The sequence below is a fragment of the Rhinoderma darwinii genome, chromosome 3, assembly GCF_050947455.1.
Source record: "Rhinoderma darwinii isolate aRhiDar2 chromosome 3, aRhiDar2.hap1, whole genome shotgun sequence".
In the NCBI taxonomy this organism is placed as follows: Eukaryota; Metazoa; Chordata; class Amphibia; order Anura; family Rhinodermatidae; genus Rhinoderma; species Rhinoderma darwinii.
The window spans coordinates 172,008,084-172,025,711 of record NC_134689.1 but is presented as its reverse complement, the minus strand read 5'-3'; the positions used below and the strand labels follow the sequence as shown (position 1 = coordinate 172,025,711).

The 17,628-nt window shown below is 40.5% G+C and overlaps 1 protein-coding gene across 1 annotated transcript in view; it reads right to left on the bottom strand.

The window, feature by feature from the left end:
• Positions 1–11,420: 11,420 nt before the first annotated feature.
• ADAMTS20 (ADAM metallopeptidase with thrombospondin type 1 motif 20) overlaps positions 11,421–17,628 on the bottom strand; it is a 411,884-nt gene continuing 405,676 nt past the window's right edge. Inside the window, exons 34-39 of the mRNA XM_075855030.1 lie at positions 15,438–15,529; positions 14,888–14,982; positions 13,724–13,857; positions 13,240–13,331; positions 13,037–13,141; positions 11,421–12,044 (exon numbers count right to left, since the gene is read on the bottom strand). Of these exons, the coding sequence (XP_075711145.1) occupies positions 11,949–12,044; positions 13,037–13,141; positions 13,240–13,331; positions 13,724–13,857; positions 14,888–14,982; positions 15,438–15,529 (614 nt within the window). The 3' untranslated portion in view covers positions 11,421–11,948. The remainder of the gene's footprint in view (positions 12,045–13,036; positions 13,142–13,239; positions 13,332–13,723; positions 13,858–14,887; positions 14,983–15,437; positions 15,530–17,628) is intronic.

Sequence of the window (17,628 nt, the reverse complement as noted above, 5' to 3'; positions counted from 1 at the left end):
CCACCACTGTTAGAAGGGTTCTTGTCAGCGACTTTGTGCTGCTGTCTCTCAGCACAGAATAAAGTAGTGACAGACACCTTAATTTTAGCGGTCTGTCAATCATGTCTGATAGTTTAGTGATTTAGGATAACTTACATTTTGAAAGTTGCAGCACGATGCGAGTGCCGGGTGGAAGGAATCCTGCGACTCCCCTCACCCCGCCGCCGATGGTTGACAGCTTTCTCCCTATACACAGTAATAGCTGGGTGGGGGAGAGGCCAGCACATGAATACGTCAGACTCATTCCTCCCAACCTGCCCATCATGCTGAAACTTCAAAATGGAAGTTATCTTAAATCACTAAACTATCAGACATGTGAGATAGAATGATAAAATCAGGTGTCTGTCCCTACTTTGTGCTGCCCTCAGAGAAGGCAGCATAAAGTCAGAGACAGGTTCTCTTTAACCAACATCAAAATAAATCTGCCAAGTGCTTTTAATCTTATTTCTTCTGAGTATATTCTGAGCTTAGGCGAGGGTTTCTCGAGTCGACCCCTGGCAGAAGAGGAAGACCGTCCTGAATTCCTACAGAGCTCCCATCAAGATTTGGGTGGTGGCACTGCGGCATAATGAGGTGAGAATTACACGACACCCTGCCTGCGGAGGTTGGCACAAAGGAGTGTTACACATATATGTACATACACACACTCTACATACTTGCAGATCAGTAACTGCATAGATTTATTGTGCTATGTGTACAAATGTCTGTGGTATTTGCCCATTGAACAGTCAGATTTGACAGAATTCTGTAAGATGGGACTACTCAGTGAGCAGATAACACACAGATTCTTTACACACAGCACAGGACATGCTGCTACCATAACATTGCACTGCAAGGACCTTTGAATCATGGAGCTCAGTATTCAATTTAGCTGACTAGCAGACCAACTGCATATAGTCAAGGTATCCTACTGAATGTGTCGACCAGAGGGGTGACAGCCCTAAAAATAGGGCAATATAGTGCCACCCTCTAAATCCTACCACCCAAGGCACCCACCCACAGGTGTCTTGTCATAAATACAGAGAAGCAGGTCAGCCACACTTACGTTATGATGTGTAGCACCCTGGAATTAATGGCACTTTAAAATAAATAATTATAATAATATTATTTTTGGCTTTACTAAGTAACACACAGCTGTCAAATGTTGGGAAATGTAAATGCAGAATGGTTACACTTTCTCCTAAATTTGTCATTGCTAATAACAATACTGATACTTTGTGCACCTTATAAATAGGACCATCCTGTGTGCAATTACTTTGAGTAGTATTTTCTTAAAATGACACAATACTCACAATATTTGAGGAAGATTGCAGATCTACACAAAGAAATGTGATTTACCGCACTGCACATTTTTCAGAAATTATTTAATTCATCCTGTTTTGCAGATACAAAAATCCATTCTGAACAAAATGTCCATGTTATAATTTTCAACAACAAAATAGTCAAGGACTACTTTGAAGAGAAACTCACATAGAAATATTGTCCCTATTCAGAATTATATTTTGTATATTGATAAAATTAAATTTTCTAAAAGCGTTTATGTGTAACATAATCAGTACATAATATCAACCATCTGAAATTCTTCTGAAATTCTCAGAGAAACCTTAAGATGGCACCAAATCCCCAGAGATTATTTTTGTAGTATGTGTAAAGGAAAAGCAAAATAAAGTAAAAAAATAAAATAAAATGAAACAAAATTAATGTGGCTGTACTTGCAATTTGTGCTGCTCTAGGTTCTGAAACTGGTCCAGCTCATGCTTATATCCCTACTAAATGTGCAAAATATTTAATCAAAGAAAATGCTTCATTTTCGGTCATGAAATTCCCATTATATTTATATTAGTTGAATGATAGCTTTATCTGCTGCTTATTGAGGCTGTAGCATATAATAAATGGCATCCTCAAACTCTGTAGTAAAACTGTTGTTGATAGGCTGGTTCAATTGCCCCTCTGGTGTTTCTCTTTCCTACATCTATGTATTTGTATAATGCTTAGCAGAAACAGGGACTGGACCACTGGAGATTTCTTATAAATACTTCACTGCCTATATTGTAGATGAATGTAAATATTTATGCAAAATGTGCAGCATGGATTTTGCTTTACTTCAACAATAGACCAATAAAGATGCATCTAAAGGGGCATTTCCATCTCAAACATTTATGACATATTCACAGCGGTGACCCATCATTTGGCGATTCACTGCCATCACAGTCTCTATAGTATTTAGTGGAGAGGTGGCCGGGCTTGTGTGCATCCTTGCCCTTTAAATTCTAAGAGAATTATGTACATAATTAAGTGCTGTGGATATGCCATAAATGTGTAAAGTGTCCCTCGATTTGTACTCTTGGGGAGTTTACAGTTTACTTGGCCAGTTATGCCGTTGTTTAGGTATATTTGTATATATGCTACAGTACATGTATATTTTTTTGTTGTGCTGTGCCTTTTAGTGATGCATATGCATGCTGTTATGCTGTTTTGTTCACCCTAGGTGGTGTTCTACAGGATGACATGCCTGTCTGGCCTATTGCACTTATGTGGCCAGTCAAGCCTGTATATTATGATGTGCTGCTTATATGTTAACACACTGTAACGTTATATTTTGATTAATACAGTATGATAATGGTCGGCATTGCTGGTACCTAAATTGTGGGCACCTAAATGCACGGCCTGGATGCCATCTTGACTGCATTGCCATGCCATATGTGTGCCAGGACGTTGCAGTGTGAATTTGCCGTGTTTTGATGCTGGGGGCAGGATTTCTCTATAAATCGGAGGTGTTCCCGGCGTCAAGTGGTGTTTAATAATCGAGTGGAAGATTGGAGAGAGCAGAGCCCAGGCTGTGTCACGAGAGAGTTGCTGTTTAGAGCTAAAGCACAGCTGTGTGTCAGTAGTTTGGAGCTGTACAGAGAAACAACGGCATGTCGCTGGGCATGTGTCTGTGGTTCTTTAGCAAGTTATGGGTGACATATAGGAGCCTTCCTGTGACTGTGTTTGGAAGCAGGGACGGCGTCAGCACCCGGCAAACCTGGGCAAGTACCAGGGCCCACTTCCTTTTGGGGGGCCCACTCGGCTGCCGGGTGGTGATGCTGCCGTCATGGCTCCTCCAGGAGTGGAATCCCCGGCCAGGGTCTTGCCAGGGATTCTGTTTCTAGAGGAAGCTCCCATGCCCAGTGACCCCGCTAGCAGCTGCTATGGTTGCTACAGCGGTAGCGATGCCACATTCAATAGTATCTGGACAGTGATGTCAGGCGGAGAGAAGGAGTCCCAGGCAGAGTGCTAGAAGCGCCTCTTCTCCGGAACTCTGTCTCTAGCAAAGCCCCTGACATCACAGCCCATATATGATCTGTGATGTCAGGGGGAGAGGAGGAGTCCCCGGGAGAGTGCTAGAAGCGGCTCTGCTCCGGAACACTGCCTCTGGGGAAGCCCCTGACATCACTGTCCATATATGGACAGTGATGTCAGGAGCAGAGCAGTGTCCCAGGCAGAGTGCTAGTAGCACTCTGCCGGGACTTTGGCTCTAGGATGCCCCTGATATCACTATCCATATATGGACAGTGATGTCAAGGGCTTCCCCAGAGCCGGAGTACCGGAGCAGAGCCTTTACTTGAGCTCTGCCCGGGACTTCAGCTCTGCTACGGACATCACTATCCACTATCCATGTGCTAGTAGTGCTCTGCTGGGACTATGGCTCTGGCGTTGCTCCTGACAACACTGTCCATATATGAACAGTGACATCAGGGGTTTCTCCTGAAGAATAATCCCCAGCCAGAGCCCCAAAGGCGCTACATACAGGAAGGGGGCTGTGTGGCACTATTAGGAAGGGGGGCTGTGTGCCACTACCTGGGAGCAGGGGGCTGTGTAGCATTACCTGGGAGGGGGGCTGTGTGGCATTAAATTTATGTGGGTACAAACTTCTATATGGGGGCATAAACAGTGCCTAACGTCTATACAGGGGCACAATGTGAAGTTTTCTGCCATTTTACTGCCGTCATGAGTTCCTCCGCAAAGGGGCCTACTAAGTCTGTGTCGCCCAAGGGCCCATATAAGCCTGGAGCAGGCCCTGTTGGGAAGTCTTGAGAAGAGTGGTGGGTAGTGTCAGGAGTCCTCCCCATGTGTGACAGCAAGCAAGCAGTAAGCCAGTTGTGGCCTACTAGGCCTTACACTGCCGGACCAATCCCTGTATCAGTGAGGGGCTTCTGTGGCCCTGTCCGCAACAGCATTAAAGCCATCCATACATCATCTACTTAGTTCAATCGTGTCTACGACTGTGCCTTTTATAAGCTAGCTTTGTATCTTTCCTGCTGTGGCCAGTTGTACTGAGAACAATAGCATAGAAAAGTGTGAGTTTACAACCAATCTCCTGCTTCATATTATTTTTGCCACGACAAACATGCAAGGGCAGTAAACCACCTGAGCCCCCACCTAACACTCTCCTCCAGTCTTATAGTAAGTGACTGGTTCGGTGGCCAAGTATGCACACTACCAGTCCATTCACATAGGACACTCGGGGACCCCTTTTCTCGGGATCAGTGGGTTTCCCAGCAGTCGGACCCCTATCGATGAGACATTTATCACCTATCCTGCGGATAGGTGTAAAATCATCATTATGAGAAAACCCCTTTAAGAATCAAGTTGGCAGTCCTACTCAGTGATTGGCAGCTATTTTGCACTTATACAGTCAAGGCACTCAATTAATTTCTGCCGCTGAAGACTTTAGTCCACAGTATGCAGGGATTTAAATGAATGAATTACAGGCTGTCTTGAATCTTTTGGACAAACTATATATCAATCTGCTTATCTACCTCCTGCTCTATAACATGCTGCCTGCAGATGGTACTGCATTTTGAACGTGACACGTTCCCTTTAATGTACCACTGAAGAGAACTTGAAAATCACTGATACTGTTTATTTTTATAAAAAAAATCCTAGAAACCAATAATGTCTACATGGCTGTCCAGGATCATGAAGAACCTACTATTTTTAGACAGGTAATGAAAGTAGACCGGAGTGGGGTCCAACAATTCTATTTCCTGTCACAGATGGCAGGAAAACAAGACAGTTGACTGCCAAGAGAAAAGCCTATTGTCAACTTCTGCTGTGTGGACCCTAGAGGACAAGTTAAAGGTAACTGAAGACTCAACCTAAACACCAAATCTTGAATTTTGAAATGTCAACCAAAGTTCCAAAACTTGAATTTTGAGTTCTAGGGTGGGGGCTTTATTTTTTATTTTATTTTTTAAAGGTCACTGAAAAAAAGAAACAATTTGAACACCAATAATGACATAAATGCCAGTAACACTTTACACCACTTTAACTTTAGATGTAAGAGAATATATGTGATAGGACCTAATTTGATCAAGAACAAATTGTATCAAATGCTTAACATGCAGTATTTATACCTAACATGGTTTAAAGGTTTTATTATTACTAAAACATGAACAGACAAAACAAGATCGGCAAGGTGATCAATTGCTCAGATTCCTTTAAATGTCAGATATATGTTTAATGTATGCAATTTTACCTGAAGTTATACCATAATGTCAGTTTGCACTGACATAGACCAAGGCAGATAAGACATGTTACTGGAGAGGGTACATGTAGTAACAATTGCAGGATGAAAAATGTATGTAAGCAACTTGTCCTAGAAGCTATGAATTGGATGTGTCTGGGTAAGCAGCTTATACTCTTTTGCTACCTACTCACTAAGGTCGCTGAGACCTGCCTTCAGTATCTATATTCTACCAGTGTGAACATCGCAAACTGTAAGAACTACAGGTGCTCACACTACTTAAAAATGTAATATTTATTTTTTTATTACCTGTTATCTATATATAGCATATTTCCCAGAGCAATACAGAGAATGCTATTTCACTAGTCCAGGTCCTCAATGTAGCACACAATCAAACTTCCTATCTCCAACGCTCACGAAGGTTAATTTCATAGAAAGCCATTCAACCTAGCAGTATGTTTTTGCAGAGTGGGAGGAAACTGGATTACACAGGGGAATCCACCATAGGAATATAGCCTAATATTTTACAGCTATTTATTTTAAATGCATAGAACAGTTTCTAACTTGTTAACTCTCATTAGTGTAATATATGAAAACCATTGCTCTGTGGAGTAGGGCAGATGTTATAACCAGGCAAAGTGTGCCCATGAATATTTCAGCTAATGTGTATGGAGATGTCCCGACCCTCCCTAGATGGCAGATGGCAGAAGAAAGAAGAATCGGCATGTTGGATTTCAAAGTGCCCAATCCTTTGTTCCCAAGGGAGATAAGCTGCCAGAGCGCTCTAGCACCGACTTTTTCCTTATTCACCATTGAAATCACATACAAGCTTGGCCTCCCTTCAGTGGAGGGCTTTTTGGTTCTTTTAATAGAACCACACCATAACTTTGCTGCCTCTGACTGGCCTTCACATGAAAATCTGTCTTGTATTGCAATTTTAAGCTTAATTTTTTTGGAGTTGTTTAATTTCTATCAATATAATCAAAATATCCAGAAGGAAGAAATAGGAAAGAAATACAGAGGACTACCATAGTACAAATGGTCTATACTGGTGTACCGCATTATAAATGCACTTTTTATTTCTGAAAATATATTTTTTGTAATTGGAAACAACGATTGTACTGACATTATGAAGTAGGTAAAACCTAATTTGTTGCACACAAGACCAGTTTACTTTACAGTTTGTCTTGGTCAACTTCCGTGCGTCGAGAAAGGTTTGTTTAGCATATGAATCTTAGAAACTTATTTTTAGAGCAAGGGCACCTTAAAACATTTGTTAGCATCTGCTGTTTAATAGTTGGCAATAAGCAAATCACAATTTCTGTATTATTCAGTTCAGCTCTACCTGGGTTTGAGTGCATAGCTTTGACTTTTTTTGGGCAGTGTTGGAGGCATCAAAAAGCCAAGCTCCGTACTTTATAGGTTAATGATGTACAAACAAGTGTGAAAAGATAAGGTGCTTACCAAACCCTCATACCCTATATGGTTGTTCTACAGTTTAGGTACTATAAGTAGTGCTTGACAATCGTCGCATGTTTAACTTCTATTATGTTCATGCACTAAGCGTCAATAAATGTACACAGGCCAAATGAGGCAGAAAAATACACATAATTCAGCAGTGGGTTTTAAAGGAGATAAAGCTGTTATAGCTGTTAGAAACTTTAGGCTGCACTCGCTGAGGGTAGCATTAAGCAGTGACAGACATGCTGGTTTCAGCAGTCTGTCATTTATGTCTGATAGTTATGGGATTGATTGATTGATTGATTGATTGATTGATTGATTGATTGATTGATTGATTGATTGATTGATTGATTGATTGATTGATTGATTAATGGATGTTGAATTACAGTGAGAGCCAAAGAGTAAGAAGACAGTATAAAGTTCCAATATTTTTTTTCTTGTCTCATTTGGATTGTGTGTGTTTTTCTATATTGTTTGTCTATTAATCTAAAAGTAAACAGGGTGTAGTCAGTTGTCATAGAGCAGACTGTAGGCAGACATTTCTGGGGTATTTGGTAATGTCATTGCCCATTTCCAATTGAAGAGGCTAAAAATATTGTTCTTTTAATTACTTTAAAGAGTGAGATAGGTAGCAACATAAGCATGCACATTTTGCTGTTGAAGAATATGACTCACCCATGTTGACCAAAATGTTAGGCTTTAATTAGTGAGATACATTTAAAAGGAAATAAAGAGGGCAAAAAAACTCATTGGTCTTCCAAAGTTACAAATTTGGAACAGTGATTTAAGATTAGTGAATTGCCAATATAATATTAAAGGGGTATTACCATCTTAAACATTTATGTCATATCCATAGGCGCGGGTTCCACCTTTGTGACCCTAAGCTATTTGGAAGACAGGAACCCCGTTTGTCCATTTATGGCGACCATAATCATCATAGAATTGAATGGAGAGGTTGCCACACTTCTACGTGGTTTTCTTCATTGAAGACTATGAGAGTTATGGAGAGAGCTGAGCAAGCAGGTCTCAGAGGTGGGACTTGCACCTATCAGACATCCTGTGGATATGAAATTAATGTTAAGGATGTGAATACCCTATTAATGTACATTAATATTGGATGTAATAAACTGTTTCACTACAGTACAAAATGACAGCCAAATTATAGTGACCAGGTATATGAATGAAAAATGTATATATACATCTACAGTGTTAAACAAAGGCAAACGTATGTAATTTAATAGCACAGTCAATCTCATTATACACGTTTTTATACCTTAATTAAATGAATAGAAGTAAATATTCAATAAATAAGTTGTAGTATTTAAAGGGGCACTTTAACTTTGATGATCGATCGTTATGATAAGCCATTAATGTTTGATCCATTGGGGACCGCCGTTTGAAGGACTGAATGGGACCAGCTGCAGTACAAGACATAGCTGCTCATATGGACGACTGCTGTGCCTATGAAAACAATGAAGGGGGAACGTAGGTCTCCCAGAGGTCGCATCAACACCAATCAAACATTGATGGTCTATCCTAGGCCATCAATATTAAAGTCCCAGAGAACTCCATTCAAATATAAAAGCAAATGTTTTCTACAGCAAAATAAGATACATTTAATATAAATGTATACAGTGCATTACTGTATACTAACAGCTCAAAAGTAGTTCTTATTAATAATTTTAAAAAAATATAAAAATGTATACACTTAAAAAATAAGCACCATATTCAACCTTCATAATTATGCTGCCCCTTTTAAAATAAATTTAATTCACCAGGTTTTAAGGGAAAAAAATTGTAAAAAGATTTTGATCACTAGAATAATAATGTAACATTTACATTGCATTTATTTGTCTGATAAGGAAGTTGATAAAATGAAATCATTATTCTTTATCTGGGTGGTGAGAATTTACTATGTTATTAATTTTCATGCTGCCGACACACACACACACACACACACACACACACACACACACACACACACACACACACACACACACACACACACACACACACACACACACACACAGTGTTCATTGAGGCACCCGCTGTTTTTAAGTCAGCATGAAAACATAAAAATGATTTTGCCATAACAATATTTTTTAATAAAAATAGACAGTAAGGTTGTTTTTGTTGTGCTATCCTACAAAAAAAAATGCAGGTTATAGGACTTTCTTAGATTACAGCTGCCATTATGATCATTGGATTATTATACGATCAAAAGGTCATTTAATACAATATAAATAATTTAATATTTTAATAAAATAAAACTTTTTCTAAGGATTTTTCTAATATTTACTAAATATTAGAAATAGACACTCACATTTAAAATGTCAATACCTGAGAATATGCCCTGATGATTCCAATTATAATGCACCATTTAAGGCTGGGTTCACACATGTTTTTTTTCAGGCAGAAAATCTGTGTCAAAATTCAGTTTATAATTTTGAGGCAGATTTTGCTCTGCCTGCATGCCGATTTTCGCGGCGTTTTTTGCCGCGAAATACGCTTCTTCTGCCTCCCATTGATGTCAATGGGAGGTCAGAAGCGTAAACGCCCGAAGATAGGGCATGTCCCTTCTTTTTCCCGCGAGCCGTTTTTTCCGTAGTTTTTTGGCACATTTTCCGACGCGGTTTCCGCGTCAAAAAAACGTGTAAAAAAACTCTGTGAACTGGCCCTAAAAGTTCTTTCTTCAAATAAGATTCTAGAAGCCTAGCATGCCTATAGTGCCTTCTATAATTCAAAATCATGCATTTAAATAAATTCTGCATATAGAATTTAATGGAATCTAAGGCTTGGCAGGACAAATCCTGATATTTGATATAGAATACATAAAAAATATCTGCTGATAGACCTTATAATACATTAGCATGTTATGCATATAGAAGTTCGTGAATACATTATATATACCCATAAGAGAGAATATACTTTTAGTACCTTTTAAAGCTTTCAAGGTGCCAAGGCCCTGTCATTCAGCAATCTGCAGGTCAACTGATCCACTGTACTTAAAATGTAGACTGACCTGCCTTTAAGGTCTATTCAAGAACTATGTCTAGAGCAGCACCCACTGTCCACACAATCCTAAACTTTAATATTTTGTGTAGATAGTCACATGCATAGAATAATTTAGCAATATGCCAGACAACAAATGTCTTTATGTGTTGAACGTTTGGTATGTTTTCTGTCAATTAAAGCCGGTCTAACAATCAGCTGATTCTCGTGGGTCTAGCTTCTGAAACCCCTGCGAATAGCTGACATTGCTGAGCAAAGTTGTGGCTGGCCATTTATGTAGCTTTTTGTAGTGTTATGAAATAGTGAATGTAGTGTTACATGCAGACGAGCTGGGGCCGCCAGAGAGAGAGAGTTATTCTTTGATATCAGCTCTCCACTCAAGTGGGGGACCCCCCTCCATGAAATACATATGCCCTAATAGGACACATGGAAAAGGGTTTGCAGCATGAGAGAACCCCTTTAAATATAATGTGCAGCTGAAATCAATCAATTAATGAAAAAAATAGGGCAGGATAAGGGCGGATTCAGGCGTAAGTGAGCGTTTAGCGCGCGCACAAAACGCTGCGTTTTGCGCGCGTAGCAGCTGAGTGTCAGCTCCGTGTGTCCTGTTCATATGGATGTGCGGCTGCGTGCTTTTCGCGCAGCCGCCATCATTATGACACTCCGTTTGGATGTTAGTAAACAGAAAAGCACGTGGTGCTTTTCTGTTTACATTCATTCTTTTACTGCTGTTGCGCGAATAACGCTTGTCCCACGGAAGTGCTTCCGTGGGGCATGCGTGATTTGCACGCACCCATTGACTTCAATGGGTGCGTGATGCGCGAAAAACGCCTAAATATAGAACATGTCGTGAGTTTTACGCAGCGGACACACGCTGCGCAAAACTCACAGACTATCTGCACTGCCCCATAGACTTGATTAGGTCCATGCGACCCGCGTGAATACCACGCGGGCTGCACGGACAAAGATCACGGGCGTCTGAATCCGCCCCAACATTGACTAACCGCAACTAAAGTAAATTTAGTGTTTGCATAATCTAAACTTTTCATTCTGACTCTACATACCAAAAACATAATCTATTAAATTTTTGAGAATGTTTTTGAGTTTTAAAAAGCCATCTAAAAGAGTAAGTAATTTTAGGATAAGGGTATGTTCACACAGCCTATTTTCAGCCGTTTTTCAGGCCATGAACGCCCGAAAAATGACCAAAATATCGAAAGCAGATGGAGCGTTTTTCACTGCGTTTTTTTACGCGTAAAAAAACGGCCGCGAAAAAGAAGTGCAGAACACTTCTTGGGAAGTTTTTTGAGCCGTTTTCCATAGACTCCAAAAAGCTCCAAAAACGGCCGTAAAAAACGCTGCGAAAATCGCGAGTGGCACAAAAAAGTCTGAAAATCAGGAGCTGTTTTCTCTTGAATACAGCTCCGTATTTTGAGACGTTTTTGACTCTGTGTGTGAACATACCCTAAGAGCTGATATTCATAAAATGCAGCTTTTCTATGTACAAGGAAACTGCACATCATAAATAGGATAGGAGATACAATCTCAGCCTAGGTTCACATATCAGTTGTATCTGTCCAGCTGTTTTATGACTGAGCCGAACACAATTGATGACAAAGTTGCCCAGTTTGTCCACTTTCTTTGTCCAGCACAGGAAGATGTTTGATATGACAGTTAACGCATCGGATGCCGTAGAAAAGCATTGAATCAGTTCTAGCATCAGTCTCCTTGTCTGGATTTTTCGACATATGTGAAGGCCCCCTCAATCGTTCCTGCCAATTTTAAATTATTCTATGAAATGCCTACTTCTACATAATATAGTTGACAGGTTCTGGTGTTTTTTATGATTGCAAGTTATGAACAACATGTTAATAAAACAGGCAATCATTTTCAACAGCCTTTTTTTTCCATGTAGGTAAGGAGTCCATTAACGGTCTTGCACTTGAACCTGGAGACCAACAGTTGAATGGGGAACACATTTTCCGCAATAACCTCCACATCTTCCATATATTTTAGTCCCATCCTAAAGAAAAGATGTGATCAACAAATATATGTAAATGACAGTACAATTTAGATGTTTACATAACAAGTAAGGTTATAGGGTTGTAACTTTTATTTTATTGTTCCCATATTGTAGCAGTCCTAAGGTCCTCACATACTGAAGTAACTTGCATCCACAATGGTAAATCATACTGAAAGCTCTTTACCAATCTATTCAGAGCAAGTCTTCTTTTAAATGAAGTAATATTTGCTGTTATCATTGCCTTGACAGGCCATATTCATAAGGACTGGTAGATTACGTGTAAAATAGCCCCACAAAAGTTAGAATCCCCAGAAACAAAATGACCTGATGTGCAGTCCGCCTTAGATGAGACTGTCTGTTGTTGGAATTAATAGCTGAATAGACTGGGCTGACCTTGTCCAGAATAAAAAGTCTTAGGGTATGTTCACACACTAGACTAAAAACGTCTGAAAATACGGAGCTGTTTTCAAGGGAAAACAGCTCCTTATTTTCAGACGTTTTTTAAGCCACTCTCAATTTTCGCTGCGTTTTTTCCGGACGTTTTTGGAGCTGTTTTCTATAGAGTCTATGAAAAACGGATCCAAAAACGTCCCAAGAAGTGACCTGCACTTCTTTTTAAAAACGGCCGCGTAAAAAAACTGGCAATCGGAACATTCTGCTTTAGTTTTTTACGGACATTTTTAGAGCGTTTACGCCCCCGAAAAATGGACGAAAATAGGCCGTGTGAACATACCCTTAAAAGAGAACTGTACATGTTATGAAGTTCTCATTAGTGACAAAGCAGTAAATATGTGCAAATAAGCCATAAGTCTATTCTCATTCCAGTAGCCTAAGCAGCTAAGAGTGTCTACAGATTTGCCTGCAGGAGACATTTGGTGGTTGAAGTTGAGAAGTGGGAAAATAATTTGTCAGCTGAACTTCAACCTGGTGAATTTTATGTTCTAAGTGTTCTTTATGGACAATGTTTCTACAACATAATGCATATATCATACCGGTGATCTGTGAATATTGACACTTGCATAATTCCCTTGAGCAATCCAACTGGTAGTATCTGATATTTTAAAACTGGTTTCTGAGAGATTGATACTGAACTGCCCCTATTAGAGAAAAAAAAATGTGTTGACAAATTTAGAAATAGTAGCAAATGCCACGATGACTGTAGTAATTCAATCACACAACATAGCCATCCATTTACCTGTGGACACTTGGCAGCACTGTAACAGTCACCTGCTGTGGCAAATGGAACTGCTCTTCCAAGCAGATTGCGAGCGTAGAGAAGATCTGTCGCTGAAAAGTTATTTAGGATATTTATTCAGATAACCATATGACTCACCTACTTATTTTCTCACATTATTACGTTTCCAAATGTTTCTATAGGATAGACCATAGGCTTACCCAATAAAGACTCTGCCCCCTACTAACAGAATTCTAAAACATAACTTTTATTTGTTATACTAAATTCGTATTAGAATATGCATATTGTTTGGACTCTACTCTGTTATTTACTTAACATTCCATAACTGCATCGCATCTTCATCACAGGTATTAAAACGTATAACACTAAGTGTCACCTCGACAATGCTTTGCCCTCCCCAGAATAAGAGGTTGTCTGCCTTTAATTATAGGAATTATATGATTACATTTTACTACGTTTTATAAACATATTTGCAGAAACTCACTTTTGATTTGCATTGAGATGATGTCAAGCCTTATTTTGTTGAAGACAGTTAGTCCGGCTGCAAGATAGTCATTTTTGCATGCACAGTCTTGCCTTCTGCTCCCATTGAATGGACATTCATATGGATTTCTCAGCCTACACAAATATAGAAGATGTAGAGTAAAGATAGTCTGCCATTAAAGACTTTTAACCTGGTTATTCTGATTATCAAGTACAGTAGGATGTGGTTTATTTAAATGCATTTTCCATTTGCAGTATTTAGTTTGTCAGCAATCACGACGTTCCAATGGATGGGTATCCACTTAATGCCAATAATGTTGATCCTAGAAATGCATCAAAGTTTTCTAACTGTAAAGTGTCATTCTACAACAAGCTTCATCTCTTAAATGATTAAAACGGCTTGTCCCATCAGGGAAATCTCATTCCATATGCCATATACCTCATAGAACCAGAGTGAAAATCCGAAAGAAAGTGTAACTCTCATTTTGTAAGTAAAATAAAAAAAATCTAATCTGTAGTAATAGCCTTATCCTCTATTTTCATTGGGATAGTTCATATGTTTCAAGAGTCCATCTGTCAGGTATCCAGAAGACCAGTGTAAAAACAGTTGGACGTTTTAAATGCAGTAAAGCGACTTTCTCGGTTGCTACCTCCCCTTAGATAATGAAAAGGTCATCTCCACCAATACCAGATCATTTACTTCTTTCTGGACTAATTTTTCTTTACACTTTCCTGCAGACAATACTGATTTCACAACAGAGATCAGAATAGATCTTTAAAAGGTAATTCAACTTGTAAAATACTTTTGAAATGTCATAGTGACATGTCCGACGTTTTGATCGAGCACTGAGACCCACATCGATCGCTAAAACGAACCAGTAGAAGCGCTCGGGTGAGCGCTGTGCTGCTTCGTTTTTGATCGGCTTTATTCAGAAAGCCGAGCGAGTGCTGTACAGTCTCATAGACTTTCTATTGTACCCGTACACCACTTGCTCGGCTTTCCTAAAAAAGCAGACCCCAACGATCAAAACGTTGGACTTGTCACTATGACATATCAAAGGTTATATGAAAGTTTAGTTACCGTTTAACTCTCTAAATATAGTATCTCTTCTGAGAGATCAGTACTTATTATCCTTGTTGTAGATTATTGGAAACTCTTAAATACCTATATCCAAATACTTCTGAAAAGTTATCCTCTTCACCTTTAACCAGTGTTATGTATTCTTTTGGATTATCTGACTGCATTCCAGAACAGTAAATCTGAAAGAAATAAACAAGACCATAAGGCAAAGTATCAATTCCAATCTTGACTATTTCAAGGGGTTTTTCCCATTTTGGACATTTATGGAATATACACAGGATATACCATAAAAGTCCAATAGATGCGGGTCCCACCTTTGGGACCTGCACCTATGTCTATAACGGGGCTCGCCGTGCTACACTGCTTCCGTAACTCCCATTTACTTCTATGGGAGTTACGGAAACAGCGTAGCTTAGTGAGCTCGGCTGTTTTCATACCTCCCGACCACCTAACCAGGATGTGTCCGGAAGGCAGCGGGAGACAAGTAAGCTAGAACGAGGTTTAGGGGTCCCGTTCCAGGGATAGGTGCAGTTCCCAGGGATGGGACCCACATATATCGGACTTTTATGGCATATCCTGTGGATAAATGTCCAAGACGGGAAAATGCCTTTAATGTGATTCACATTAGACTTACCTTTACTTTTCTGTTTGTAATTTTCAATGAATATTCACCATCTACTTCAGAGTTATTCAACAATCGTAGTTCTTTGCAGCTCTTATAGTCACCTATGAATAATAATACCATTATAGAGAGATTATTCCATCTTCTAGCTTGCCATATGTCATAGAATCTGCCTGATAGAAACCACAAAGTAATACAGTGAAATATTTTTTTTTGCGTTTTCCATTATGCACAATTGCAGCAGGCACCACTACACCATTCAGCACTTGTACATCTCTTTGGCACATCTTTGCAGTACCTTGATTCACTGGGCAAACACACATTACACAATGCTAGTGTGGAAAATGATAATAAGACATACCAAATGATAATGTTACTCAGTGAAGTTAAAAGTTGTTTGGTTGCATTATAATAATGTACTTTATAACCTGCCCCTTAGAAATTACAGAATGTGACAATATAATAGTTAACAACTTGAGGTTCACTATGACGATATAGATGCTTTTATGCAGTTAAAAGAAAATAATAATAATTAAAAATATATTAAAATTTATTAAGGCCACGCATCAATATTTATTCATGTTGCTTATATAGCTTATAACATATTCCACAGCAATGTACCGAAGTTGTCATCACTCACTGTCCCCAGTGGGTACCCACAATCTAAATTACCTATCAGTATGTTTGTGGAGTATGGGAGGAATCCCCTGATATGCCATAAATGTCTAAAAGATGACTGCCTGGTGAGTTGACCAATATTCCCTATAAGGTGCGCGGATGCGCGGCCGCGCACCTTCCACGGCCCCCCGCTCGCTGAACTTTAAAGCCCAATAAGAACTCCAGAAAGGTGAGAGAGGGAGGAGATAGCACAGAGTATCAGAGACAGCATGCAGGCCGTCCGCTGACAAGTGAAAATCTGCAGGCCGGCCGCTGACAAGTGAGGTCGGTGCTGGGTGTGGACCAATCCAGTCACCTGACATGAGTTCAGGTGACTGAACTGGTCCAGCCCTGTGCCATCACCAACCCCAGACAAAAGTGATCAGATCTTCACCGCATGACCCCCTCCTCCTCCTCCTGACGGTGAGTCATCTCAGGCAGAGCGGAGAGTTGTAGCGGTAGGCTACCGCTCTCTGCTCTGTTTGCACTAAGTACGAAGGGTGGAGGTTGTGAGGCGCTACTTACAAGGGAATGGGGGGCGCTATCTAGAAGAGGGCTATGTGTGGCTATCTACAAGGGGGGGCTGTGTGTAGCTATCTACAAGGGGGGCTGTGTGTAGCTATCTGCAAGGGGGGCTGTGTGTGGCTATCTACAAGGAGGGCTGTGTGGCTATTTACAAGAGGGGCTGTGTGTGGCTATCTACAAGGGGGGCTGTGTGGCAGTATATACAAGGGGGGCTGTGTGGCAGTATATACAAGGGGGGCTGTGTGGCAGTATATACGGGGGTCTGTCTGGCAGTATATACAAGGGGGGCTGTGTGGCAGTAAATACAAGGGGAGCTGTGTGGCAGTATATATGAGGGGGGCTGTGTGGCAGTATACATGGGGTATCTACATGGGGCTGTGTGGCGCTATCTACTTGGGGGTCTGTGTGGCGCTATCTACTGGGGGGTCTGTGTGGTGCTAGCTACAGGGGGGTCTGTTTGGCGCTATCTACAGGGGGGTCTGTGTGGTGCTATCTACTGGGGGTCTGTGTGGCGCTATTTACAGGGGGGTCTGTGTGGCGCTATCTACAGGGGTCTGTGTGGCGCTATCTACTGGGGGGGTCTGTGTGGTGCTATCTACTGGGGGGTCTGTGTGGGGCTATCTACTGGGGGGTCTGTGTGGCGTTATCTACAGGGGGGGTCTGTGTGGCACTATCTGCAGGGGGTCGGCGCTATCTATAAGGACAGTGGTGTAATGAGGGATTCTTTCATTGATGCCTATAATTGGTGTTTATAACGGTCGTCTCTTTTACTGCTGGACTTGTAATATTATAGTATTTAAAAAGTAATTAAAACTAAGTTAACATAAGTTTTCTTATTCTCTTATGTAGTATGATATATTAGCGTTTACTGGGGGTATTACTTTTGGTCATCAGATCGCCCACCATTGATGGAGACTCGCCCTGCTCCCTAACTGCCCCGCTCAGGAGCTGCTAAGACTTAGAGGAACATTGTGGGGACACAGTGGCAAGGTGGCCGGAATTATGGAAACAGCATAGCTTG